The sequence below is a fragment of the Eretmochelys imbricata genome, chromosome 19, assembly GCF_965152235.1.
Source record: "Eretmochelys imbricata isolate rEreImb1 chromosome 19, rEreImb1.hap1, whole genome shotgun sequence".
In the NCBI taxonomy this organism is placed as follows: domain Eukaryota; kingdom Metazoa; phylum Chordata; order Testudines; family Cheloniidae; genus Eretmochelys; species Eretmochelys imbricata.
Genome location: NC_135590.1, coordinates 2,633,092 through 2,660,157, shown reverse-complemented (window position 1 = coordinate 2,660,157; position 27,066 = coordinate 2,633,092). Strand labels below are relative to the sequence as shown.

Genomic DNA, 27,066 nt, shown 5'->3' with positions numbered 1-27,066 from the left:
CTCTTATACTCATCCACATATTAGGCTTGTTTTACTTTAATGATAAAAAGAAAATGCCCCTGCCCTCACTAGCATGTATGATTTAGGATCAGCTCCTGATTTATTACCGTAAATCTACTATTGACATTTTACTGGAACTAAATCCACTTATTCATATCGACAAGTTAATTTGTAGCCAAGAGAAGGTTCCTTATTTCTTGCAAACAACAGACCACAAAAGTAATCCAGCTGAAAGTTACTTTCCAATTGCTACATCTATAAAGAGGAATATCACTACGGGGCAATAAGAAAAGGGGTAGACAGCCTTTAGGGGCTGAAGTTTACATTGCTCAGTGCCAACAGGTTTACGCTAAGGCAGAAAAACCTATGCACTCGGGAAAATATTTCTGAAGAACTGGAGTCCGCTGTTTTGTGATGGGGTAGAAACAAATAGTGACGAATGTTACCGTCCCTTACTGAAAAGTGAACAAATATACATCAGGTACATAGAAACCCAAAGACGACACTTTCTTTGATAGTCGGTCATTTCGAGGCCTCTCATGTTTATGAGTGCAGCAAAAAAGAGATTGCTACTGTTTAGTGGTGGACAGACGGCTAGCTCCATGAATTGAAGCACACAAAATCTCTGGCTCAACTGGCAAAGAGAAGGGACTGTTCCTTCCATGAGTGCTTAAGAACCACACACAAGCTAGTATATATTACACCAAGCTTCACATTTCCCATTATAAATGCTGTCTAACGTATCCAGACTTCCCCCAGCTAAGGTTCAGGGCAGAACATGAATGCCCACTTTCCCTTTCCTTGAAATACTCAAGATTCTAAGTCTGAGGCATGGAACAATCTAGAGCTTTCACAGAAAATGAAGGAGGCAAATATTGAAAGGTCACATTTAAAATTAGAGTGGTTTTGGTAGCATGTGTATTAATGCCACCCAGACTGATTCGGGGCTCAGAGGCTGGCCTGTGCATTCAGTCATGACACAAACAGACAGGATTTGTAATAGCTCCATGTGGTAGGAGACTAGCAGCAGGTTTCTGTCTATGTCAAATTGTAAGTGACTAAATAAACAGCTTCTTGTTCTGCCTGTGCCTCTGGGAAGCAGAGTATCATAATTCATCCATCATAGCCAGTAAATCATCTCCCTTGCTTGTGCTCTGACTGGGCTGATCCGTCACCTCAAACTCTCCCATGATTCGAGCCAGCTCCTCATTTTGCTGTTGGTCCTGTTGAAAAGGAAAAAAAAACCCCAACATCTAAATTCTTAATTTCACAATTATTGTCAGAGAGTTCACCTCAAGAGTTTAGGTCCAAAATTTGACCTAATTTAGAACTGTCATCATAACCTTAGAAAATCCCTCAGCATTCTGAATTTTATGTATTTTAACATAAAAAGTATGTTTAAGAAAATATTCTTTTCAGTTACAGAGAACTTAACTAAACCCCTGATGAACCACCAGTTTTGTAAACACTACAAATAAAAACAAGTGTGTAGCCCCCTCTTCCCCCCATTGGTTAATGATAACACTGGCCATTGCTTTTCCCTTAAAATAGCTAATGATGGAGCCTGCCCTTGCAGTTCTGGCCTGTGCAGACCACAGGACTGGAATCAGAATACAAAACTCAGGTGACATACTTAACCACCTGCTTAAAGTTAAGCATGTGAGGATCTGCAGGTATAGGGCAACAGGAGCAGGCAAATGGTCCATAGGGTCTGCCTTCTCTAGGCTATATATTTTTAAAACTTTGTGCTTTGGCAGATGAGTAAAGGAGATACAGTTGCAGATATTTGCTATATTTCAAATTCTATTACTTTGTAATTGCTAAGTCTGCACATAATTTCCATTACTGATTTGTGATCTTAACAGGGTTTTGTCAAAATACATTAATATTTTTAAAATTTATCAATTATTTTCTCAGAAACAAAGAGATCACAAAGATCAACGATCTGAAATACACTATACATGCCTGGGTTGCTTGTATGTTGATAACTTTGTAAGATAACTCTTCAGGCCTGGTCAATGCTGCATATCTGATTGAAAGCATAAAAAAAGTTTACTTAATCTCATGTATGACAGATAAGGGAGTGAAGGGGAAATATCGGGTTGGTTATTAATTTACTGAGCATCCTTCTTCATATAGCAACCCCTGAACATCCATGATTCTTTTGCTAACTATGGAGAGATGCTAGTATTTCTCTAGTACAAAACGCATACAGCTAGCTTTAACTTTAACTAATCAGACAGTGGAATGGCAGCCTTCCTCTTCCCCCCCCCCGCAGCCAGAAAATAGATCCTTTATCAAAGAGACTAGGATGATTAGAGCTGAGAGACGGAATTCGCTGAATTGTCATTAAGGCTATAATAAAGCTCTTATCTTGTGAAATGTTTATTTGCTTAAAAGGAGCTGGAGGGAGATTGGAAATGGGATAGAGAGTATTTCGCTTCAGCTACAAGTTCAAATCTATCAGGTCACTATCGATCAAAAGTCATTACCATCCAATGGAGAATTAGAGGCCTCAGTCACTTTATAGTGGAGAAGACTCCACGTTACAAAAAACCCCCACCTGTGCTAACTGGATTTCTGGTTGGTAATTTCAACAGTGGCCAAGGTGTGAACACACCAGAGAGACTGAACTCCTCTCTTGTCCCTGGAGAGGATCCATCTAGGTCAGGATTGAGCCATAATAGAAAGCTTGCCCTGTGCTGTACCTTCACTTTGGAGAAAGGGCTTCAGTCTCCAGGACTGTCAATGCTGTGCCTCTCCCCAATACCAAAACCACACACACAAAATTGCGTTGGAATTAAGCATACTTTTCCTCCTCGTCTGTTGTGAATAGGTTTAATCGGAATCCCGGCTCACTGCCATTGGGTTTCTTGATCTCCAGGCCTCCCATTAGTCTAGCCAAAAAGTTCAGTTCTTCTTTAGCAAGAGGGTTAGGGGCTGCATTCTCCTGCAGAAAACAATAATGGATTCATTGGATGGACAAACAGAAAAAGAAGGACTATACTCGTTTTGCTGGTTCCTGGTATTGTAAAGGACAACATTTTTCAGTGTGATATTATTATTAAATATTTTATATTATAGAAGCAATATGGTGGCTGACTGATGTTTAGCGCATATGGACTCAAACTGAGGTTACACATACAGGACAAAATAATTGCCTGGCTAAACCGAACAGCTGAAAAGTCTGTAAAACCAACTTCCAATTGTTTCAATAGGTCAAACAACTGGTTAGGGAAAACAACAACAAAAACAACGATTTTAGCATGCATAAAGATCAGGACAGAGAACAATACAGAAAAAAATTATTAAACCATGATATAAACCACTGGTAGCTTCCTCTAATATGCTCTGGTCACCCCATGGCAACAAGGACAGTATAAAATTGGAAGGAGTTCAGAGAGGGCGAACAACATAGAGGCCTGGAAAAACTCTCCTATACACAGAGCCTTAAGAGGCTGGGATTGTTTATCTGAGAAAGGAAGATGAATAGGAGGGGTCATGATAAAAGTATATAAAATACTGAATGGTCTAGAAAAGGAAGATTGGGAGCTTCTGTTCTTCATGTCTCATAAAAGAGCAAGGGAAGATTGAATGAAACTAAAAACAGTGGCAAATCCAAAACTGATAAAAGAACATACTTTTTTACATAATGCGTAATTAGACCAAAATACTTTTTGCCACAGAATGTCACTGCGGTCAAGAACTTAGTGAAGCATGACGGGGATAGAAGGACATCCGACCTTTGCGTGGGATGCCAAACTCTTGGATGCTCCTGACATATGCGTCTCTACTGGCCGACTAACACTGTACCTAGAGGGAAAAATAAAAAAGTTACTGCATGTAGGGAAAAAACAGTCAGTTCCTGTACACAGGGTAGGAGCCAAAGAGACTTCTCTGCCTGCATAGGCTCAAAATACAGTTTCTGGATGATAACATTATATCCATACATTCTTTTCTGGGGACAGTGAATAATTGGGATGAGCAGTTCTAATTCAGTTTTTTGACATACGGACTGTGCTAAAGTGCTTGAGTGAAGAAAAGTACAAATGGGCAAAAAGTACTCCTAACTCTTCTTTCCTGAATGGCAAAATTACTCAAAAGAAATCTATGTTATCAAACGTATTCCCTGAATGCAACCTAAGTGATCATTACATGCAGCTCACGGAAGGTGTAGTACTAAACCAGATCCAGCCATTCCTCAGCTCTGCTGTGGACAGGAGTTAAGATTTTGCTGTTTCTTTTCTGGGGCTATTTATATACATCCATATATAGCTACTGCTAGTTGTGTCATTCTCCTCCCAGGAAGACATCACTAAACTAAAGGTGTCAAGTTGATAAAGAGCAGCAGAAGTGGCATCAACAAGCTAATGAGATACAAAGACTGAAGACATATTTTCCTCAACAAATCAAGAGCCATTTATCTTCAAGGCTGACCTTCAGCAGGTTTTATTAAGAATTTTATATGTAGTTTCTATGTAGGACAGTTTACTTACATATTTGTCCCCAGTTTAAGCACTCTGTCTCCATAAAGATCAAATGAACCTTCCCTTTGTGGACTGATATAATTTCCACCATTGGTGAATTCAACCCTTTTAACTTCATCTCCGTTGCAATTAAACATCCTTAAAGGAATAAAAATAAATCATTGTTATCTCAAGATATTTAGTGATGCTCTTTAGTGCTGACTTGCTTTGCTCTTCATACTGGAGGATGGGGAATCAAGCTCTCTTCTGTCAAATGTTTGATACTATTATAAAAAATTACTAAATTGATAACAGGCAGTGGTGTAATTTTAAAAGAATAAATAAGGGGCTGGAACATAAGGGCTGGAACAGGAGATTACAGATTAAATACTAAGCCTTTCATTGCCAGATTGTTCCAAATCCTGAGCTATATAAGTAATACCCAACAGATGTTCAGTGATCTATGCAAAATGAATGATCGTTTTGGTGCACTTCCCACTGGACAAGTATTCTCTTTACAGTTGGTACCAACTGCTCCTTTGTGGGCAGCCATGCACACTGGGGGAGCTGCATACATAATAAATAATGGTCTAGAAATCACCTGATGAGTCCTGGAACTTCTGTTCCCCATGGAACAGGACCTGATATTGGCAGCACAAAGCGACCATTCGAGTTTTGTACTTTATCCTTTAGAAAGATGGAGACCTGCAAAGAAACACCCCACCCACAAAAATACCAGTCAAAGGACTCCTAATGTAAACCATTTGGATCCTGATCCTGCAGCCTTCCTGCATGGTAATTCTTGCGAAAAATCAAAGGAAGGCTGATATTTGAAAGGACTGTGGGATTGGGCCCACAGTAGTCATATTCTAGTGATCGCCCACAGACTGGAAGTATTAGTCTAACTTTAACTGATCATACTCAAATGAATAAAACATAACCCTTTATTTTATTTAGGAATGTCGAATCCTTGCTGTCAATCCCCAGTTTTTCATGGTTTCTTAGTCAAGCCTTTAATTAAAAAGAACAATGTTTGTCAGTCGAGTTTGTACATAAACAGGTACCTCTGGGTTTGTGAAATCTCCCAATAATGAAAAACGCAAGTCCAGAAAACAGTCTGTATATTAGTATTTAAAGAACTGCAGCTGAGTATGGACAGTCGTTGCTTTTCATACCATTCTAGTGAAGGGGACGTTCATTTAGTAAAAGCTCTTGGGCACACTTGTTATTTATATTGTGCTCAGTTTTTTCAGTTACAGAGAGATCAAGCACATCAATGCAAGTTACAAGCCCGAGCAGCAAAAACACACCTGTTTCAAAATAATGTAATTATAACAAAATACGTACATTTTATTGCCACAAAATCAAACTCACTGTTTTTCTTATGGGCTAATGAAATGGGACACTTACCCTGATGTGCATGTCCTGAAAGAAAATTAGGAGTGTTTGCCTGATCAGCTGAAATTCACCAGCAGAGAGACAACTGTACATCTAGAGAACAGAAAAGAAATTATAACTGTAATGTTTCTAAGCTGTTTTGTGAATGACCTGTCCCATCTAGTCAAATGTGGCCACAAAAATGTCAAAATTGTGTTGCAAATAAAAATCAAAAAGGGGCAGTGTGGTAAGCTGTAATTGTTAACAAACCAATTCCAAATTCAATTCCTACTGAAGTCAATGGAAAGACTTACACTTTCATGGGAATTGGATTGGGCCTTAAATAAATAAAGAGCTTAAAGTGAGCCAATATGAAAACAACACTGGAATTCTAAACTGTTCAGTTTCAAGCAGTGTTTTTAAAACACTTCAGAGCCTTCCTTCAGGTTCAGAGGGGAGCAGAGTGATTTCAGTTGTTCCCTAAGGTTGAAAGAAAAGATCCACATTGGAAAAAGAGTGAAAAAACAAACAGCTGGGAGGTCTATAGTTCATCCAATAACTGGGCTCTTACATCGATTAGCTGCCGAAATGTTTCGTCCACTTGGTTAAGAATGTTAGGGGAGTCTCGTATAAAATCCTTGATAGCATCCAGATGATTGAAAGTGACTAACAGTATGTCTTTGGGTCGAGGACAGAGCAGAACTTGGTATTTGAAAGCCATAGTCATAAGATCGTAGAGCTGTAAAATAATACAGGGAAATCTGGTTAGATCAAAAAGCCTAGGTCAGTCATCATCTGGTGCAAATCCTACCGTCAAGTCAAGTTTAATCTGGAAAGTGATTTTGAAAACTCATCCCAATACCTGTATGGTAAGAGCTATGATCTTTTATTCCTTTGGTAGGTTTTATACATACTTACTACATGCAGAATTTAATTTTTAGTATCTAAACCCATAGGGTAAAGTGTTCACAGGGGCTTCCCTCAACCTCCTTAGTTACAGCCACAATTATTTGCATGTAGAAATACTCTTTGCAGGCACACATTCAGGTATTTGCACATACAAAATTGAGGGTATGAATTTGGGGATGCCCAAACAGTAATAAGCATACACACACTTAAAATTAAGACACACCTAATGAATACCCCAAATCAAACACTTTCACACTATCAAAGCAGAAACATAGAGTTTTGAATTTGTTGTTGTTTTGAGTTATCTTAATGTGTCTGATACTAAGGTGTATTTTCTAACACCTTTCCTGGGTTTAGAAAGAAAGCAAAGAGGAGGAACTTTTGCATGGAGTATTTCTGTCACAAAATGCTTGATAAACTGAGAATGATATAAAAAAATTCTACTGCAATCAACACCCAGTGAGAAGCAGCATTGAAGAAAGCAACAAATGGCTTCTAATATCTAGAATAATCTATGAGGGGAAGACAATCTTTTTACCTTATCCATGCTTGCCTGATTCAGCCTCATGATTGAAGCATGAGCCAGCCGGTCATACACTGTTCTCAGGGCCTTCTTGGAATAGAGTTCCTGTGGTTTAAACAGCTCCTCCATAAACTTTTTGTTGAACATGGTTGTGATGATATCATTCATAACTGTAAAGACAAAAGAACCCATCTTGTTGATTTTCTATACTGACAGATTTCAGAAATAGCTAATGGTCTATTTTGTTCCACATGGAGGACACAGACAGTCGGGTGTGCGAGGATTCATATGAATTGTTACCTATGCAAACCACACACAGAGCCACAACAGAAAAAAATACTGGTATTCTATACCAGCAAACACTTCAAGTGTGGACGCAGCTAAACAAAAACCATCTCCCATGAGAGAAACAAATTATACTGGTAAAAGTGCAGTTCTGCCAGTATAAATGGATCTACACTAGGAGCTTCTGTTGGCACAGCTCTGTAGGTCAGGGATCACACTTCTTCACCCCTGCGAATGACAGAGCTGGGCTGGCAGAAGTCTGTAATGTAGACATAGCCATAGGCAACAAACACTTTTTTTCTGATGGGAATAAGACTCTTTTTAGTGCATTGTTTTTAAAGTCATGTCTATCACTTTTATTATTTTTTTATTTAAATTAGAAATGTCTGGTTCAGTGAATAGGCTGATACTGCATCTAATGCCTATTTAGCTGTAATTCTGCTCCACAGGGAAAGCTTTGTGGTTCTAAATTAGATTGGACTTACACATTACCATCTTAAAATAAATTATGGTCAACTGAATCTTTTTCTCCCTTTAGAAATGTAAGAAATCAATTTTTTTCCTCTTTTTAACAGAAGTCTATCAAATTATTCAAGGTTCCTTGTCTGAAGTTTTTGTGTTGCACAGATTTGGATTTTTGGTGGTAAGGAAAGCATTTCAAACACTGGCACCACTGGAAGATAATACTGAGCTCTTCCACTGTGATTTTCATATGAGAATCTCAAAGCACCTCAAAACATTTAATAAGCTTCACAGCAACCTGCTGAGGTGAATAGTACCTTTTTATATATGTATATTGAGGCACAGAGCTGTTAAGTGACTTACTCAAGAGATGCAGTGACAGAGCAAAGAACAGAACCATGGCGTCCTGCCTCGCAGTGCTCTGATCTAGCCATCAGAGTACACTGCTAGCGTACACATCTAGAGTACACTGTACACTGCTTTTCTGAAAGGGACAAAGGCCACCAGGGACAAATTTAGCAGTGATGCGAGGAGGTGTAACTCCACTGTCTTCAGCACTGAATTTGGCCCTAAACTCTGTATCACACACACTCACGTCCCACTATGGAAATGCTGAATGAAAGCGAATATTGCAGTCCATACCAAGACTACAGAGCAAGGATTAAGCCTCTTCCAAGCAGATGACCACTACCAAAGATAGTGATGCTAGCAAATTCAAAGCGGATTACAGAAACCTTCGGACAGAAGTCAGAGAACAAAGAGATACTTGGTGGTCATGATTAGTTATATAAATACTGACATTATTTCTTACTGGTAGAGTTAGCCATGCACGCTCACTATTGTGGGAGTGGGGGTGGTGAGTGGGTCTACTGCACAGCAGCGGGAGCTATGTCGCAGCAATTTTCACCTTCTCTGGCACTAAATAATACTGGAAACTTAGTTAGATATCCAGGGCAGCTGCTAGGTACCATTCAGGTGCTGAGAAGCTGGAAACAGATAATTCAGGGTGCTGGAGCGCAAGTCACTACTGATGCAATTCCCTCTATGCTTGCTTGGAGGTAATATTTACAAAGATGCAAAATAGCATTTCCCCTTGTGGGCATCTTAAGACATTTCATAGGGGATCCCAATCTATTCTCAGCTTCTAAGAAGCAGTGACCCAAATAAAAGCAACTACGATTAAAAGGTTTTTCTTCCCCCCACTGCCCACCTTTGGAATGTACTGTCCATAAAACATTTTATTTGTCAGTCCTAGCCAGAAAAGTTTGCTTCACAGCAGTACAATGAATCTGAATCCAACATCCCTTTAGTAATGAAGAAAAATCTAATGCAATGTCAATAAGTATCAATCATTACCTACTTTATTTTGCAGCTGGGCAGACATGAAAAAAATCACTCCTTCTGCCCCATGGCAATACGAACATGAATATTTTATAGCTGTTTGCACACACTGCACACTTTTTGTGCCCACCAAGATCCATTAAGGTCTTCTCCTTCACCTGTTACCAATGCCATCCAAACAAGTAGCAGAACAATCCTATTTAGAGCTGCAGCGATACTCAAAGTCTCTCTATAAGTGTTTCACAATGGAATGGAATGAAATGGGACGACTTGTATTAACCACACACATCAGTCCTTACATAAATTAATTCCTGCAATTAAAACCATTCACATTTCTTAAAATAGAGCTGTGAAAGCAACAAATATTCAAATAAATAAACAAATAAAAAGGGCACAGTCAACCCCAGTATCATTCAAAAAAACACACCTTGATAACACACTTCTGATAGTGAAATGTGGTATTAATTTCTTTATAGGAACTAAAGACAATAGCTTTGGATCAACCAAAGGGATCCCAGAGTGTAGGCTCTCCCAAGGAGAACGTTAGCCATTTGAGTTTAGGAAAATAAAAAAAAAACAGAGGCGCGTCACTCTAAGCAATGCAGCAAAAAGGCAACTAAGCACAGAGGGAGCTCAGCAAGCAGGACCAGGGAAAGGGATCCAAGTGCAGACAGGAGACATTCCCACAAGGAGAGAATGCAATGGATGAGAGAGAAGATGGAGGATTCACAGAGGTTTTTCCATAATCATGTCACATGAAGTGAGCTGTAGCTCACGAAAGCTTATGCTTACGCTCAAATAAATTTGTTAGTCTCTAAGTCCACAAGTCCTCCTTTTCTTTCCACACATCTCAGTTTCTAATGCAGTTTGACAACAGATGGCTCACCAGCATGACAGGAAGCAGACAACTTTCTTTCTTGATAAAGCTCATGCTTCCCAGATTACATTCAAATCAACCAAAGGAATAATCCAAAACCAAAACAGTTACACATTTTTACCTGCTACAAGTTTCCATTTAAAACAAAATCCAGGTACACAACTGCTGACAACCAACGTTATAACTGACTCCAGCCATGAACAACAGACACATACATGTTCACATTACAGTCCGCCAACTACTAATTACTGCTTCAGACACCAGTCACTGGTTACATTTTACACAGTTGCACAGCTCCTTTAGCTACTCATTGTGTAAACGTGAACAATTTTATATTAATGATAAATAACTGAAGTCAATGAAGTAGATGAGGATGGATGATGCCTGAATCATCATGATATCATCAACAACAGAACCTTGTGATTTTGGACTGTTGACTCCTCGGGGATCCTTCCTTTTAATAGTAGCATCCAGCAATGGATACGGCATGTTTTTACTGTATAATCCTTGCACAATGAAAGTATTAAAGCTTTACTGATTGATCTATGTGGAATCCACATTTGTGCCTTGGACCAAATCAATATGAAAATCAGGTGGTTTTATCCTCCGCATCCCACTTTTGAATGTGTTACATTAGAGCCCGACAGAGCCTTTTGATATGCTAGTACATTTTAAATGCTGCAAGAACATGTAACTGCACAAAACACATTGTGGAGCCACAGAGAAGAACGGAAGCAAACTCCAGCATATTCACATGTCAATACCACTTGATATAGGGCTGTCAATAAATCGCAGTTAACTCACGCGATTAACTCAAAAAAATAATTGCGATTAAAAAAATTAAGCACAGTTAATCGCACTTATAACAATAGAATACCAATTGAAATTTATTAAATATTTTTGGATGTTTTTCTATATTTTCAATATTGATTTCAATTACAACACAGAATACAAAGTGCACAGTGCTCACCTGATGTTATTATTTATTACAAATATATGCACTGTAAAAATGATAAAAGAAATAGTATTTTTCAATTCACCTCATAGAAGTACTGAAATGCAATCTCTTTATCGTGAAAGTGTAATTTACAAATGCAGATTTTTTTGGTTAAATAACTGAACTCAAAAACAAAACAGTGTAAAACTTTAGAGCCTACAAGTCCACTCAGTCCTACTTCTTATTCTGCCAATTGCTAGGACAAACACGTTTGTTTACATTGACGGGAGATACTGCTGCCTGCTTCTTATTTACAATGTTACCTGAAAGTGAGAACAGACGTTCTTTCACATGGCACTTTTGTAGCCGGCGTTGCAAGGTATTTACATGCCAGATAGGCTAAACATTCGTATGCCCCTTCATGCTTCAGCCACCATTTCAGAGGTGATGCTGATGATGCTTGTTAAAAAAATAATGCGTCAATTAAATTGGTGACTGTACTTCTTGGGGGGAGAATTGTAGGTCTTCTGCTCTGTTTTACTCGCATTCTGCATATATTTCATGTTATAGCAGTCTCAGATGATGATCCAGCACCTGTTCATTTTAAGAACATTTTCACAGCAGATTTGACAAAACGCAAAGAAGGTACTGATGTGAGATTTCTAAAAATAGCTATAGCACTTGACCCAAGGTTTAAGAATCTGAAGTGCCGTCCAAAATCTGAAAGGGATAAGGTGTGGAGTATGCTTTCAGAAGTCTTAAAAGAACAACACTCTGATGCAGAAACTACAGAACCCAAACCACCAAAAAGGAAAATCAACCTTCTGCTGGCAGCATCTGATTCAGATGATGAAAATGAACATGGGTCAGTCCGCACTGCTTTGGATCGTTATCAGCATGGAAGCATTTCCTCTGGATCGGTGGTTGAAACATGAAGGGACATATGAATCTTTAGCGCATCTGGCATGTAAATATCTTGCAATGCCAGCTACAACAGTACCATGTGAATGCCTGTTCTCACTTTCAGGTGACATTGTAAACAAGAAGTAGGCAGCATTATCTCCTGCAAATTGTAACCAACCTCGTTTGTTTGAGTGATTGGCTGACCAAGAAGTAGGACTGAGTGGACTTGTAGGCGCTAAAGTTTTACATTGCATTCAAAAATAAAACAGTTTTCTTTTTTTTTGTACATAATTCTATATTTGTAAGTTCAACTTTCATGATAAAGAGATTGCATTGCAGTACCTGTATGAGGTGAACTGAAAAACACAATTTTTTTTGTTTTTTACAGAGGAAATACTTGTAATAAAAATAAATATAAAGTGAGCATTGTACACTTTGTGTTCTGTGTTGTAACTGAAATTAATATATTTGAAAATGTAGTAAACATGCAAAAATATTTAAAATAAATGGTATTCTATTGTTGTTTAACAGCATGATTAATCACGATTAATGTTTTTAATTGTGCGATTAATCACAATTAATTTTTTTAATCGCTTGACAGCCCTACTTATATATCATAGTGAAAAGAACCTTAGCTAAATGTACAGAGAATGCTGAAGGCTTTATTCTGAAAACTGAATCATAACTATTAAAAGGAAGCTGTTTAAAGAGGTGTTGGGCCCTGGAAACTGGAGATCAGGGAAGGTAGAGAATTAGGGAATTGGGAATATCCTTACAGAAATACTGCTATGCAGCATACATGATTACTGCCTGCATTTTACACATGAACAATGCTCACAGAACTCATGCAGTCATATGCTTGTATTTCTATAAGGTTAATCAACTAAGACATTCAGATTTGGCTAGAAAGTTCTCTGGTGAAGATACCATCTATTAACATGCATTGCTCTGATTATAATTAATTTTCAGAGAAGCTATTTTTAAGGGCTGCATGATTGAAAGATATTTATTGTTAAAGGGTCTTTGATTTACATGTGTTTAGATCTAAAATTATTAATGTATTTTTTAAACAGAAAGTCTTGGTTGAAGAATCACCTGTTTTGTGTTCTTGACAACTGCTACAACTACAACACTGTGGCAACAGGGTTCGGAGTGTATATGTGCATATGGGTTCGGTGTGCGTATGTGCAAACGGTTGTGTTGATCTACTGCATGCAGCTAAAAGGTTACAGTACCTCGTTTCCTGTCCACATCTGTCCATTCATCTACACGAAGCATACAAAACAAAAACAGTGGTTCAAGTAGTAAGAACAATACTTGCAAGGAGATTAAAAGAAAGAAATTGGAAAAATCTAGTTAATGGACTTTATTTTTCATGTCAGCATTCAATGCTTAACAAGAAAAGGCTGCCTGCCATTTTTACCTTTCACTCACATTAAAAACCAAACACCAATGGTGAAATCCTGGCCCTTTTGAGGTCATTGGCAAAAATCCCACTGACTTCACTGAGGCCAGAATTTTATCCCAAGCAAATGCTCAGCACTTTTGACATCAAGCTGGGAAAGGGAAGAGCTAATGTGTCTTGTTCTTTTCAATACAACTAGATTTATTACTCACAAGTGAACACTAGAGAGTCCGCAGTTCTAACCAATGATATCACAACATAGCTGTAACCACATCTCAACCGAAATAAAGCCTGAATCTTCCAGAGTGCAAAATGCAGCTACAGCAGTGCAGGTCCTATGTTCTCATCGAGATGTGTCAGAACTTGTTCACTAATTCACACCTCATGGGTCATTATGTTTACTGGCTTGTTTACACTTACCCCACTGCAGCTGCACCCGTGCAGCTACTGTAGCTCTAGTGAAAACATTACTTACGCCAACAGGAGAGCTTCTCCTGATAGCACAGGTGCTCCGCCTCCCCCAGAGGTGGTAGATATGTCAGTGGGAAAAGCCCTCCTGTCGACATAGTACTGTCTATACTGGGGGTTAGACTGGTATAACTACGTCTCTCAGGAGGGTGGATTTTCCACATCCCACAGTGATGTAGTTATACTGACATAAGTTGGTAGTGTAGGCCAAGCCTAAGTTTTGTACCTCCAGCCACCTGAACAGTACACAGCGATGGTGCAATAAGATAGCCCTGTCATTACTTTAGCCATTATAATATGAATTGTTAAAAATAGCTTCCTGTAATCTATCCTCTGCTACTGTTAAGCAGTTTTTTCAGGTTGGGAGGACAGATGGAAAAGCATAATGAACCTTTTCCCTTATTTCTTATTGTTATGAAATTTTAAAGTTCTTGGGCTCTCCTTCCCTGCCCCATATAAAATCATGGTTGGGAGAAGAAAGTGGTTTATTTTTAACCTTAATTTGTTTAATTCAGAAAATGTTACAATGAGAGTTGCATAATGCTACTGATTTAAGGTTGGAGCTTTTGTGCAGTAAGTATGAAATCGAAGGGGGAGGTACATTTAATAATGATGCTACAACTTGATAAATACAGGGTCCAAAAACATGTTACTAGGGTAGGCACAAAGTCCAGTAGTCATATATTTATGTTTCTCTTATTTTTAAAATTGTGTGTTTTTGTTTCTCCAAAAATAACACCTCAGCTGCTGTTATTGCGATATTTCAGAACCAGGATAATGAAAATATTGTTGAGAAGACCAAATCTTGAGTTATTTTGGTTCCATAAATGGATCCCCGAGGCATTAAGCTCCGAAATACAAATACAGAGATATTCAAGTGTATTTGAGTTTCCATGATAACCAAATGCACAATCTTAGTTTTTACTTTCTTCTATTGTAAGCCTCCACCCATTCCAGCTCTTTACTGAAATAAGTGTAGCAATCTCTAGTATGTAAAGAAGTGATGATTTTTCTGGAGATGTAGATAAGTATGATAACTAAGGCTACGATTTAGTCACGGGTATTTTTAGTAAAAGTCATGGACAAGTCACGGGCTAGAAATAAAGAATCACGGCCCATGACCTGTTCATAACTTATACTATAAATACCCCTGACTAAATCTTGGGGGGTGGAGGTGGAGGGCGCTGCTGAGGGGGAACTGGGGCTGCTGCTGCTAAGGGAGGTGTCTGGGGGCCCCGCTGCTGGGGAGGTGGGGGGGGAGGGCCAGTGGCACTAGCTGCCAGGGGCTGCCAAGCAGCGGCTACCCTGGCCGCCTGGGAGACCGCTGCTCAGGCGGTCCCTGGTGCCAGCTGCCTGGGGCTGCCAGAGCAGCATCCAGTGCAGCTGGCTCCGGGGCCACTCCAGCAGTGGCTGGTGCAGCTGGTTGCGGGGCTGTCCAAGTGGCTGGCTGCCGAGCCGCTCCAGCAGCGGCCAGTGGGGCTGTCCCCAGGGCCACCTGAACAGCTGGCCCTGGATCCAGCTGCTTGGGCAGTTCTGGGGTCAGTCCCACTGGCTGCCACAGAAGTCACGTAAAGTCACAGAATCAATGACTTCCGCGACCTCCGTGCCAAACATGGAGCCCTAATGATAACAGCTTCATGCAGTCATTACCAGAGAGATACCTAGTGTAAGATAGCATAAATTTATTATGGTGAGAGTAATTAACCATTGGAACAATTTATCAAGGGTCATGGTAGATTTTCCATCACCGACAGACAATTTTAAAATAAAGATTGGATACTTTTCTGAAAGATCTGCTCTAAGGATTATTCTCAGGAAGTTCTATGGCCTGTGTTATACAGGTCAGACTAGATGATCACAATGGTCCCTTTTGGCTTTGGAATCTATTAATCTAAGACTATAATGGCCTGATTAGGAAATGCTTGTTATGACTATGTTGTCTTTGCAGGATCCTTCTGATACCATAGTAAGTATATTAATAACTCTCCTGTATAAATGAAATACAGGGAAATTATCACCCAACAAACACGACTGCATGAGACTAATTTACTACTAAACGGTAGATCACTTTGGAGCAGGAGAGTGATTGATCATATTTCAGAGTGAAATTGCTAAAAACAGGACACTACCATGAATGAGCATCTTTGAGGTCATTTTTGTGCTGCAGCAAAGTCGCTTCTTGATAGATGGAATTAGTAGGAGAAGGATAATATTTCACCTTATTCTGTACATCCATGACCGGTGTTCTCTCTATTTGCTTCTTGGTCTTCTGGGATTTCCTCAGTTTTCTTTTTTAATTCCCACCCTCCTCTCCTCTACTTCACAGTGACCAAGAGCAGAGATGTAGATGCTGCCCTCCAGTCTGTTCCTGGATCAGTGGGAAGGAGTCATTCCTGTCCCCAAAGCAGCAAAGAATGTGTCCTCTGCACACCCAGTAAAGTCTTCCACCTGGGCACATTTTCTCCTCTGCACGACGTCATATCGTTTTACATTATAATATTCTAGTGGAACTCCTATTCTAGTGGAACATACATTTCCCATACACAGGCTTCCACCCAGGCAGCTACGAGGTGTTCACATCTGCCCCTAAATTAAGGGGATCTAATCACAAACCTTGGTTTCAGACTGGAACTGTTGATTTCAAGGTTTCCATAAAAGATGTAACAGTCGGAAGAAACCTATATATTAGGTAGGGGGATAGAGCATGACTGTGCCGTACAGAATGGAAACGGAGTATAGACAGCTGGAGTGTAGCTTTGATCCACATTCAACAATATCCTCCCCCCGACACACACACTTACATTAGCCAGAATTTTTCTGTTCAAAATGTAACATAACCATTTACATCTATGAGTCTAAGTATCCAGCAGTGCTGTGTCTAAAACTCCATTAAAGACAAATTTTAAACATGGTTCCAGAAAAAAACAGCTTGGCTCAATATGTACTTGCAACAAGCCATTTTAAAATCAGTTTAGCACAAAATTTGCTCATGGAGTCTCAGCTATTTAGAGGGCAGTGTACAAAGCCTCTTGAACAGAAAGCCAAAGATACAGGATCCAAAAGAGCGTGTGAATTATTTGTTGACTCTCTTTAGGGATGAAGCTAAATTGCGTAGCGGTGTAAATATGAACATAACTCTAGAAATGACAGACATGTAAAGGAAACTGAGTCTTTAGGCAGATATCCACCACCAGCATCTGGAGATGTGATGCCTCCCCATTAGGGCTCTGGAACTTAGTCCTAGCATCTGAGCTACTAGCCAGAGGCCAACCAAAAGGCAAGGAGAGGGAGAGCTACAGTCACCCAGGTGCAGGAGGGATAATACAGGTGAGAAATGCACCTCCCCTATTCCCAGGTGCTCAGATTCTCCCTAGGTGTTTATATTGCACTTATCAACATGGCATCTGAGCACCCAGGTGCGGTCTTCAAACTCTGTCCTATTTTTCTATTCTGTGCATAGTAGATATTTGATACATTTGAAGCACCAGCCCTCCCGGCTTCTGGAAGGGAAAGTGTTGTTTCACGGCCCTGCAGGGGCACTTGATTTGTGGGCTTGCTGCTCCACCCTACCCGCAGCCTCTGGTGTTCATATCCCCTTCATTGGGGAACAGTGCCAGCCCTGCCTCTGTGGCTCAAAGATTCCTAAGCACCACTGTGAAATTGACATGATTGTTTGCTGTCTACAGGACTTTAAACAGCAACTATAAGTTTGAGTCACAGACACAAGACTCCCCTTTCAAACCACTGGGGCAAGAAGTGGGGCCTTAAAAAAACCCAAACAAGTATCTAATTTCTGCATAAGGGTCTGAGCTGCTCCAGGAAAGCTTCCTACTGGCCCCATGGGGAGAGGATTTTGAAGCCTGCCACAGGGATGGAACTCAAGTTGGGTCCATTTCAGAGGTGCAGGGAAAGGGGTGGTGGTGAAGTTGCCTCCTCTAAAAAGCCCTGACCTTCCCACATGCTCCATTCCCTACGCCCCGCTCCCAGTGTCAGCCTAGGCTATGATACACAGGAACTTCTCCACCAGCCTGCAATACTGGAGGGGCTCTAAAGCCAATACATGGCAGGTGAGTGGGCAGAGTAGCACCAGGGCAGTCTTGCCCCAGGTCTCACTTTTGGGGCCCTTCTTAGGGATGCTGGGGGGGGCGGTTGGGGGCTGTCCCCTAGCACAAGGCTGTCACCTTTGCAGGCCTGCTCCCTGGGGATGCTCTGGGAAGGGGCGGGGGGGGGGGGGGCTGTAGCGAAGGGCGCCGCCCCGGGGATGCTGTGTCGGGGGGCGGCCCCCCGGGGGGGGATGCTCTGGGGAGGGGTAGGGGGTCGGCCCCGCGGGGTGCTGTGTCTGGGAGGATACTCTGGGGAGGGGCGGGGGGGATGCCCCCGGGGATGCTCTGTCTGGGGGGGCGGCTCCTCGGGGGATGTTCTGGGGAGGGGCGGAGCGCGGGGCGGCCCCCCCCGGGAATGCTGTGTCGGGGGGCGGCCCCCCCGGGGATGCTCTGGGGAGGGGCGGGAGGGGGGCTGTAGGGAAGGGCGCCCCCCCCGGGGATGCTGTGTCGGGGGGCGGCCCCCCCGGGCCGGTCTCTCACCTTTGCGGGCCTTCTCCCCGGGGATGCTCTGGGGAGGGGCGGGGGCGGCCCCCCCCGGGATGCTGTGTCGGGGGGCGGCCCCCCCGGGCCGGGCTCTCACCTTTGCGGGCCTTCTCCCCGGGGATGCTCTGGGCCCGCAGCCGCTGGTCCAGGATGTAGAGCATCTCCCCGCCCAGGTTGAGGAAGAGCAGCGGCAGCGAGCGGGCCGACATGGCGCGGGGCCGGGCAGCGCCTGAGGGGCCGCTCGCTCCGGGCTCCCGGAAACGCGGACGCCGTTGCCAGGGCACCGAGGAGGGGGCGGCAACCAATCAGGGGGCGGCTTATTGACGGAGTCGGCCTCTTAAAGGGGAAGGGGGGTGATTTGGCCGACAGGAATCCCCGGGGCTCCCCCCGACACGCGGCGCAGGGAGACGGCTCGGTCGGTAACAGCTTTATTGCCCCCCCCCCCCCGCGCCCCGCCCCCGCCGGGTCCGCCGCTCGGGCCGGGCCTGCAACAAAAACAAAGGCCCGAGTTAGCGGGGGGGGCAGCGCCTCTGGCCCCCTCCCCAAGCCCCATCCCACATCCCCGTCCCCCTCCCATGCCCCCCCCCTCCCCAAACCCCGCCCCTCTGCCCCCCTCCCCCACCTCACCTACCCCTCTGCCCCCCTCCCCACACCACGCCCCCTCCCCCCATACCCCTCTGCCCCCTCCCCAAACCCCATCCCACATCACCTTCCCCCTCCCATGCCCCCCCTCCCCAAACCCCGCCCCTCTGCCCCCCTCCCCCACCTCACCTACCCCTCTGCCCCCCTCCCCACACCACGCCCCCTCCCCCCATACCCCTCTGCCCCCTCCCCAAACCCCATCCCACATCCCCTTCCCCCTCCCATGCCCATCTGCCCCCCCTCCCCAAGCCCCATCCCACATCCCCCTCTGCCCCTCCCCCCGTGCCCCTCTGCCCCCCTCCCCACACCCCGCCCCCTCCCATACCCCTCTGCCCCCTCCCCAAACCCCATCCCACATCCCCTTCCCCTCCCATGCCCCTCAGCTCCCCTCCCCATGCCCCGCCCCTCTGCCACCCCACTCCTCCCCTACCTCCCATACCCCTCTGCCCCCCTCCCCAAACCCCATCCCACTTCCCCCTCCCATACCCCTCTGCCCCTCCCCACATTGCAACCCCCTTTCCCTTCCCCCTCACATACCCCTCTGCCCCCCCTCTGTACCCTTCACTACCCCATCCCTTTCCCTTCTCCCTCATAAGTGATCCATCCCCTATCGCCCATTCCCAGCTTCTGGCAAAGAGAGGCTTGGGACACCATCCCTGCCCATCCTGGCGAATAGCCATTGATGGACCTATCCTCCATGAATTTATCTAGTTCTTTTTGGAACCCTGTTATAGTCTTGGCCTTCACAACATCCTCTGGCAAGGAGATCTCCAGGTTGACTGTGCGTTGGGTGAAAAAATACTTCCTTTTGTTTGTTTTAAACCTACTGCCTATTCATTTCATTTGGTGACCCCTAGTTCTTGTGTTATGAAAAGGAGTAAATAACACTTCCTTATTTACTTTCTCCACACCAGTCATGATTTTATAGACCTCGATTATATCCCCCCTTAGTCATCTCTTTTCCAAGCGGAAAAGTCCCAGTCTTATTAATCTCTCCTCCTATGGAAGCTGTTCCATACCCCTAATAATTTTTGTTGCCCTTTTCTGAATCTTTTCCAATTCCAATAGATATTTTTTGAGATGGGGCAACTACATCTGCACACAGTATTCAAGATGTGGCCATACCATGGATTTATATAGAGGCAATATGATATTTTCTCTTATTATCTATGCCTTTCTTAATGATTCCCAACAGTCTGTTTGCTTTTTTGACTGCCGCTGCAGATAGTTTTCAGAGAACTATCCCCAATGACACCAAGATCCCTCACATACCCCTGTGCCCCCTCCCCACACCTCTGCCCCTTCCCCACACTGTAACCCCTCTCCCAGTTACCCTCCCCCCTGAACCCCCGTCACACACCCTTCTGCCCCATGCACCCCAATCCCCCCACCCATATACCCTCCCCTTCCCCCGTCCCCTCAAATACTGCCCACTCCTCGGCCCCTCCGAACCCCCCCCCCCAATCCATCTCAGCTACTGCAGATCCTCCCACAGAGCTCACCCCCCCCGAACATTACAGCCCCAGTCAGCCACTCAACGTTTATCAGCCAGCAACACACACATGCTAGTTTTATCCTCTCACCCTGCAGCCACATCCTCTAACGGAAATACTGCATCCCAACCACCGGAACTGCATGGAGGGGTCTGGGCCTTAGCCCACAGAGTGAGATCTTTTGGGCAGTCATGCAAAAGTTGATGCCTCTTCCCTCGTGAAGAAGGACAATGGCGTGTCTGGGATTTCACCCACCGAGTGCCCACTTCGCAGTGCTCTTTACCTTTAGTGTGGAGAGCGGATGTTCATTTCACGAGCCATTCTGCATACCTCACAAGGGCCACAAAAGCACATCGCCAGTACGTCCCTGCAGATGGTTCCCTGTGTACACCAGATAAAATGGGAGGGCTATTATCAACCATATCCTAAATCCAATATTCTGTGCTGTTTATTTGAAATGGTCACAGATTTGTGCTTTTATATGGCTTGGGGACACCTGTTGTGTGCTGTAGGTAGGAATTTTGTTTTAATATAAGCAGCTATTTCCTCTTGGCAATGCCTTGTCTGAATAGTACATTTCCATTCCTCAAAATACTAGGTTTGCTTCAGATTTTGTTTAAAAATACCTACCGACATAACCTAATTATTGTACCAGGTATAGACTTGCCCCAACTGGACTGGACATGCTTTTTTCAACTACAAGCCACTTGAGCAGTTTGTCAGGAGGCTGATGGCCAATAGGAACTGGATTGAGACCACTAAAACTCACTTCATATCTAGGGCAAAGCGCTGTCAGACATTAATGACTTTTGATCATTACCCACCTTGACAATTTTCATTCAGTGATTTAGAGGTGAGAGGCTCCAAAGGCCAGTTCTCACCCAGTTACTTAACAGACTTATTTAAAATTTGTTTAATTAAAGATACCACTAACCATCCCTCCCTATCAGTGGCTTCCTCAGTGAGGCCACAACTGATGAAAGAACAGGGGCAGTCCTCACTACCGTATATTTTGCTACAGAGATGGATTCTAGGTACTGTTATTTTAAGGGCATGGATGGTAGTGTATTATTTTCTGAGGTGCCCCATGTGTATTTGTTAGAGCTGTTGATTAATCGCAGTTAACTAACGCGATTAACTCAAAAAAAATTAAATCTTGATTCATCACACTGTTAAACAATAGAATACCAACTGAAATTTATTAAATATTTTGGATGTTTTTCTACATTTTCAAACATATCTATTTCAGTTACAACACAGAATACAAATTGTACAGTGCTCACTTTATATTATTATTACAAATATTTGCACTGTAAAAATGATAAACAAAAGAAATAGTATTTTTCAATTCACCTCATACAAGTACTGTAGTGCAATCTTTTTATCATGAAAGTGCAATTTACAAATGTAGGGGTTTTTGTTACATAACTGCACTCAGAAACAAAAACAATGTAAAACTTTAGAGCCTACAAGTCCACTCAGTCCTACTTCTTGTTCAGCCAATCGCTAGGAGAAATAAGTTTGTTTACATTTACAGGAGATAATGCTGCCCACTTCTTAATTACAATGTCCCTTGAAAGTGAGAACAGGCATTCGCATGGCACTGTTGTAGCAAGTGTCACAAGATATTTATGTGCCAGATGCGCTAAAATTCATATGTCCCTTCATGCTTCAACCACCATTCCAGAGGACATGCTTCCATGCTGATGACACGTGTTAAAAAAATAATGTGTTAATTAAATTTGTGACTGAACTCCTTGGGGGAGAATTGTATGTCTCCTGCTCTGTTTTACCCACGTTCTGCCATATATTTCATGTTATAGCAGTCTCGGATGATGACCCAGCACATGTTGTTCATTTTAAGAACACTTTCACTACAAATTTGACAAATGCAAAGAAGATACCAATGTGAAATTTCTAAAGATAGTTACAGCACTCGATCCAAGATTTAAGAATCAGAAGTGCTTTCCAAAATCTGAAAAGGACGAGGTGTGGAGCATGCTTTCAGAAGTCTTAAAAGAGTGACACTCTGATGCGGAAACTACAGAACCCAAACCACAAAAAAGAAAATCAACCTTGTGCTGGTGGCATCTGACTCACGATGATGAAAATGAACATGTGTCGGTCTACACTGCTTTGGATGGTTATCAAGCAGAACCCATCATCAGCATGGACGCATGTCCCCTGGAATGGTGGTTGAAGCATGAAGGGACATGTGAACCTTTAGTGCATCTGGCACATAAATATCTTGCAACACTAGCTACAACAGTGGCATGCAAATGTCTGTTCTCACTTTCAGGTGACATTGTAAACAAGAAGCGGGCAGCATTATCTACTGCAAATGTAAATAAACTTATTTGTCTGAGCGATTGGCTGAACAAGAAGTAGGACTGCGTGGACTTTTCGGCTCTAAAGTTTTACATTGTTTTACTTTTGAATGCAGGGTTTTTTGTATATAATTCTATATTTGTAAGTTCAAACTTTCATGATAAAGAGATTGCACTACAGTACTTACACTGGGGGAACTGAAAAAATACTATTTCTTTTGTTTTTTACAGTGCAAAGACTTGTACTCAAAAATAAAGTGAGCCCTGTACACTTTGTATTCTGTGTTGTAATTGAAATCAATATATTTGAAAATGTAGAAAATGTCCAAAAATATTGAAATAAGTGATATTCTATTGTTGTTTAACAGCATGATTAATTGCAATCCATTTTTTTAATTGCTTGACAGCCCTGGTATTTGTTGTCTGACACAAAGCAAAGGGGAAGCAGTATGCGTGGGCTGAATACCAGAGCTGAGGCCCAATAGTTCTAACTGCAGCCTCCTATTCAGGGAGAGGCTGTTTGCAGCCACAGTACATCTCCCCACTTCCTCAGCAAAGTAACCAAGTGTTTTGTAATGTAACGATTTGCTGGACAAAAAGAGAAACTGTAGCATTGAAAAAAAAGAGAGACCTGCATATCCCTCTCCACAGAGGATCAGTTATTTGTGCTGTTGCAGAACAGAACAAACTCATTTGTGCAGGTTTTGCAAGTGTGGTAGGTAAGGAATTAACAGAAGATCTTAAGCTCTGTTCAAAAGTCAGGGATTTTAACATCACTCTCTATCAAAAGGTCCTAGCAAAGGAGTTAAAATGATTAAGCCGCTGGTCCAAAGCTAGATGAAGTGTGTTGTTTCATAATCAATTCTGTTCTACAAACTGAAACCTTAATCTCCACCAAGCAGATGGACTAACAGGATTTATCCATGTCTAACACTTCTGATTCTCTCATCTGGTCGAACCATTAGACACAAAGGAGTTTCCGGTGAGGGTTGAGTCAGCCAGTGTGGTCAGATAGGTCCTTAACATAGGAAGCATTTCCGTGCTATGGATTGAGAATTTGGCTATTTATCTTGGAAAACAAGCTAAGGGGTGGGGAGTCAGTTAATCAAGGGGTGGATAATTTTAGAACAAATGAAAGGAACTATATATCACAAAGTATGTGGTGGGCCATGGAAATCACTGCCCACAGGAAGGCAGAGTCAAATACCGTAGCTGGATTGTGTTGCAAGCAATAACGTTTGAAGTTATCCATGGTAAAAAAAGGGTAATAAAAATCTCAAAAGTCAGGGTGCAAGGTAATCATCACAGCGATCAGGAGGCAATCTCTCCTTCCCATGTACCACACTGTACAATTGTTGAATTGTGTAATGGGGTGGGGATAGCGGTGTTGGCCTCCTCTGAAACATCAGGCATTGCCCGCCAGCAGACTAGGGTGCAGAACTTTAACTTTCACCCAATACAGCAGATATGTTCTTATTTTCAGACAATGTTAGACATCTCCACAGCAAAGATTACCCTCCATCCGTTCCCCATTCAGTGCTGCTGGTGCTTTCTCGATCCATTTATGTCCATTTCACAATCTAAATAGAATCCTGCTGCTCGGATAGCCTGACCTAATTTAAACATTGCTCAAAAGACAGAAACAAGAAGGGAAATTTTCCCAAAAGCAAGGCTACCTGGATGCCGTAAGAGAGACGCATGTGAGTTCGCAGCGCCGTCATGCCTCCAAAAGCGATGCCAAGGCAGCAGTTCTCTCCATACTTGTTTGCCACATAACATGCCAGAAGTGCTGGGCAAAACGTACCTAAACAGCCTTCAAAACAAGAGTATACACAAACAGCGTACAGGACGTCAGTCATTCATCAGTCAGTTTTGCCAATGTGGGGTAGTGAACCATTAGGAAAGGAACTATATTCCTCCTCCCTCCCTGCACACCTACCCCTTCCCCTTTTGTTCAACTTCCTTAACACGTAGTCAGGTCTCAGCCCTCTCCATTTTCCTATGTTTAATATCTTCACAGAAATGCTCACCCAGTGCTTGATGCACTTCAAAAAGAACCTCAGTAGTCGGCAGACCTGTTACCTGACTCAGAGATCATCTGGCTTGCCTCAAAAATGCATCTCAACTGCAGCAAGTCCTGTACTTACATGTTGCACAGTCTGCACAACATTCGTACCTCCCGGTGCTCCAGTCACCCGTTGGGGACATGACAGCAGACCCCACGGAGCCAGGTTGCTGGATGATCACGGTCTGGGACATTGTCTAGTGCTCAATGCAGCCTCTGCAAACAAAGCCCAAGGTGCAGCTAGAGATCATATTTGCCCCTTAAAGAACCAGTAAGCCTAAGCACTTATAAAAAGAGCAATATTAGCCCTCCGCTTCTCATGTGAAGTAAGTCAGTATAATCTCCATTTGACATATGGGGAAATGGAGACAAAGGGTGCGTGACCTTATCCAATCTGTGTTGTCTGAAGTTAGCACACAAGATTAATCACAAGTAGGGTTAAGATATCGTCATGATTATTTTTAGTAAAAGTCACAGACAGGTTGCAGGCACTAAACAAAAGTTCACAGAAGCCCGTAACCTGTCCATGACTTTTACTAAAAATAATGGAGAGGGTTTGACCGGGGTGGGGGGAAGATGACTGAATCCCCAGGGGCAGGAGCAGGAATGAGAGCCCAAGTCCTGCTGTGGGGTGGGGGGAGTCCAGGACCCACTGCTGCTGCGGTGCTTGAGTGCGCCGAGGCCCCCCCACGGTGGCTCAGGGCTCTGGGGCTGGTGTCTGGGAGCTGTGGACCGCCTGCAGCCCCAACGCCTCAGGGCTGAAGTGGACAATGTCATGGAAGTCTCAGAAAGTCATGGAATCCATGACTTCTGTGACATAATCTTATCCTTAATCATGAGTTTACAGTTGCAGTCAGTTATCTACAGGTGTTCATTTACCACACATCAGTTACTAAACAGAATTGTTTGTTAGAAATGTAATTCAATATTTGAAAATACAAAAAAAGTCCAAGTCTCTCTCTCTCTCTCTCTCTCTATATATATATATATAAAGAGAGAGAGACTGTTTCCCAATTACTAAAGTGGGATTTTTTTTTTTAAAATCCCTCTATATTAAAATATAGAACAGGGGTTCTCAAACAGGGGGTTGGAACCCCTCAGGGGGTCACGAGGTTATTATGGGGCGGAGGGAGGCTGCAAACTGTCAGCCTCTACCCCAAGCCCGACTTTGCCTCCAGTATTTATAATGGTGTTAAATATATTAAAAAGTGTTTTTAATTTGTAAGGGGGGGGGGTCGCACTCAGAGGCTTGCTATGTGACAGGGGTCACCAGTGCAAAAGTTTGAGAACCACTGATATAGAAATGAAAAATTTTCAGCTAGCTCTCTGGCATATCAATCAGAAGACTTTTCAATCAGACTGCTGATATTGTGAATATATCTATTTTCCCTAAGTAAACATAGCATTCTGAAGGTCTAGAATGCTTCTCAAAGAGCAGCTTTAAAAGTTCTGGATGCATGACAAATTAATATGCACACATTGTACTTGGCTAATATGCACTAGAAATGGTTTAATAATTAAGAAACAACAAGGAGTCTGGTGGCACCTTAAAGACTTTTTAAGTCTTAGTTTTTAAGGTGCCACCAGACTCCTTGTTGTTTTTGTGGATACAGACTAACACGGCTAACCCCTGATTAATAACTAAGAGTAATTTAACATGCAATTTATGTACATTTTGAAATGAAAAAAAATCTACTTACCTCAAACCTTTGTCTTCTCACTTGCTAGAGAACCGAAAGGGTAAATGTATTCAAAGTGTACAGTACAGGGGCTTTGTCTTAATTCACAAGTCAGCTAACTTCCTGAAACTGCCCCTCGTTTCCTTTATCTGGCATTTCTATGGATAATCATTGGTTGAATTCTGCTAAACTCTTGACATCAGCAATATTGGGTAGTGAGTTCTCCAGGTTAACTTTGCATTGTGTGATAAGAGGAGCTAGACTGGGGTGGGCAAACCTTTTGGCCAGAGGAAATTGTACGCAGGGCCATGAATGTAGGGC

The 27,066-nt window shown here is 42.6% G+C and overlaps 2 protein-coding genes across 3 annotated transcripts; both read right to left on the bottom strand.

Moving 5' to 3' along the window:
- Positions 1–20: 20 nt before the first annotated feature.
- On the bottom strand, positions 21–18,875 carry OSCP1 (organic solute carrier partner 1). Of its 2 annotated transcripts, none has more exons than XM_077838011.1 (10): positions 18,637–18,875; positions 7,306–7,445; positions 6,415–6,582; positions 5,877–5,957; positions 5,068–5,171; positions 4,497–4,625; positions 3,744–3,813; positions 2,811–2,950; positions 1,966–2,029; positions 21–1,223 (listed from the first exon to the last, which is right to left on the bottom strand). In XM_077838011.1, the coding sequence occupies exons 1-10, from the start codon at positions 18,746–18,748 to the stop codon at positions 1,107–1,109; spliced, it is 1,125 nt and encodes a 374-aa protein (XP_077694137.1). In that variant the 5' UTR covers positions 18,749–18,875; the 3' UTR covers positions 21–1,106. The 2 variants fall into 2 exon arrangements, with proteins under 2 accessions (XP_077694137.1, XP_077694136.1); XM_077838010.1 differs by having other exon boundaries at positions 7,291–7,445; positions 18,637–18,863.
- A 108-nt stretch (positions 18,876–18,983) lies between these two features.
- Positions 18,984–26,794, bottom strand: LOC144277297 (cornifelin homolog B-like). The gene is made up of 5 exons (XM_077838012.1): positions 26,767–26,794; positions 25,149–25,282; positions 24,678–24,814; positions 20,958–21,055; positions 18,984–19,024 (listed from the first exon to the last, which is right to left on the bottom strand). The coding sequence occupies exons 2-4, from the start codon at positions 25,258–25,260 to the stop codon at positions 20,960–20,962; spliced, it is 345 nt and encodes a 114-aa protein (XP_077694138.1). The 5' UTR covers positions 25,261–25,282; positions 26,767–26,794; the 3' UTR covers positions 18,984–19,024; positions 20,958–20,959.
- Between the last annotated feature and the right edge of the window lie 272 nt (positions 26,795–27,066).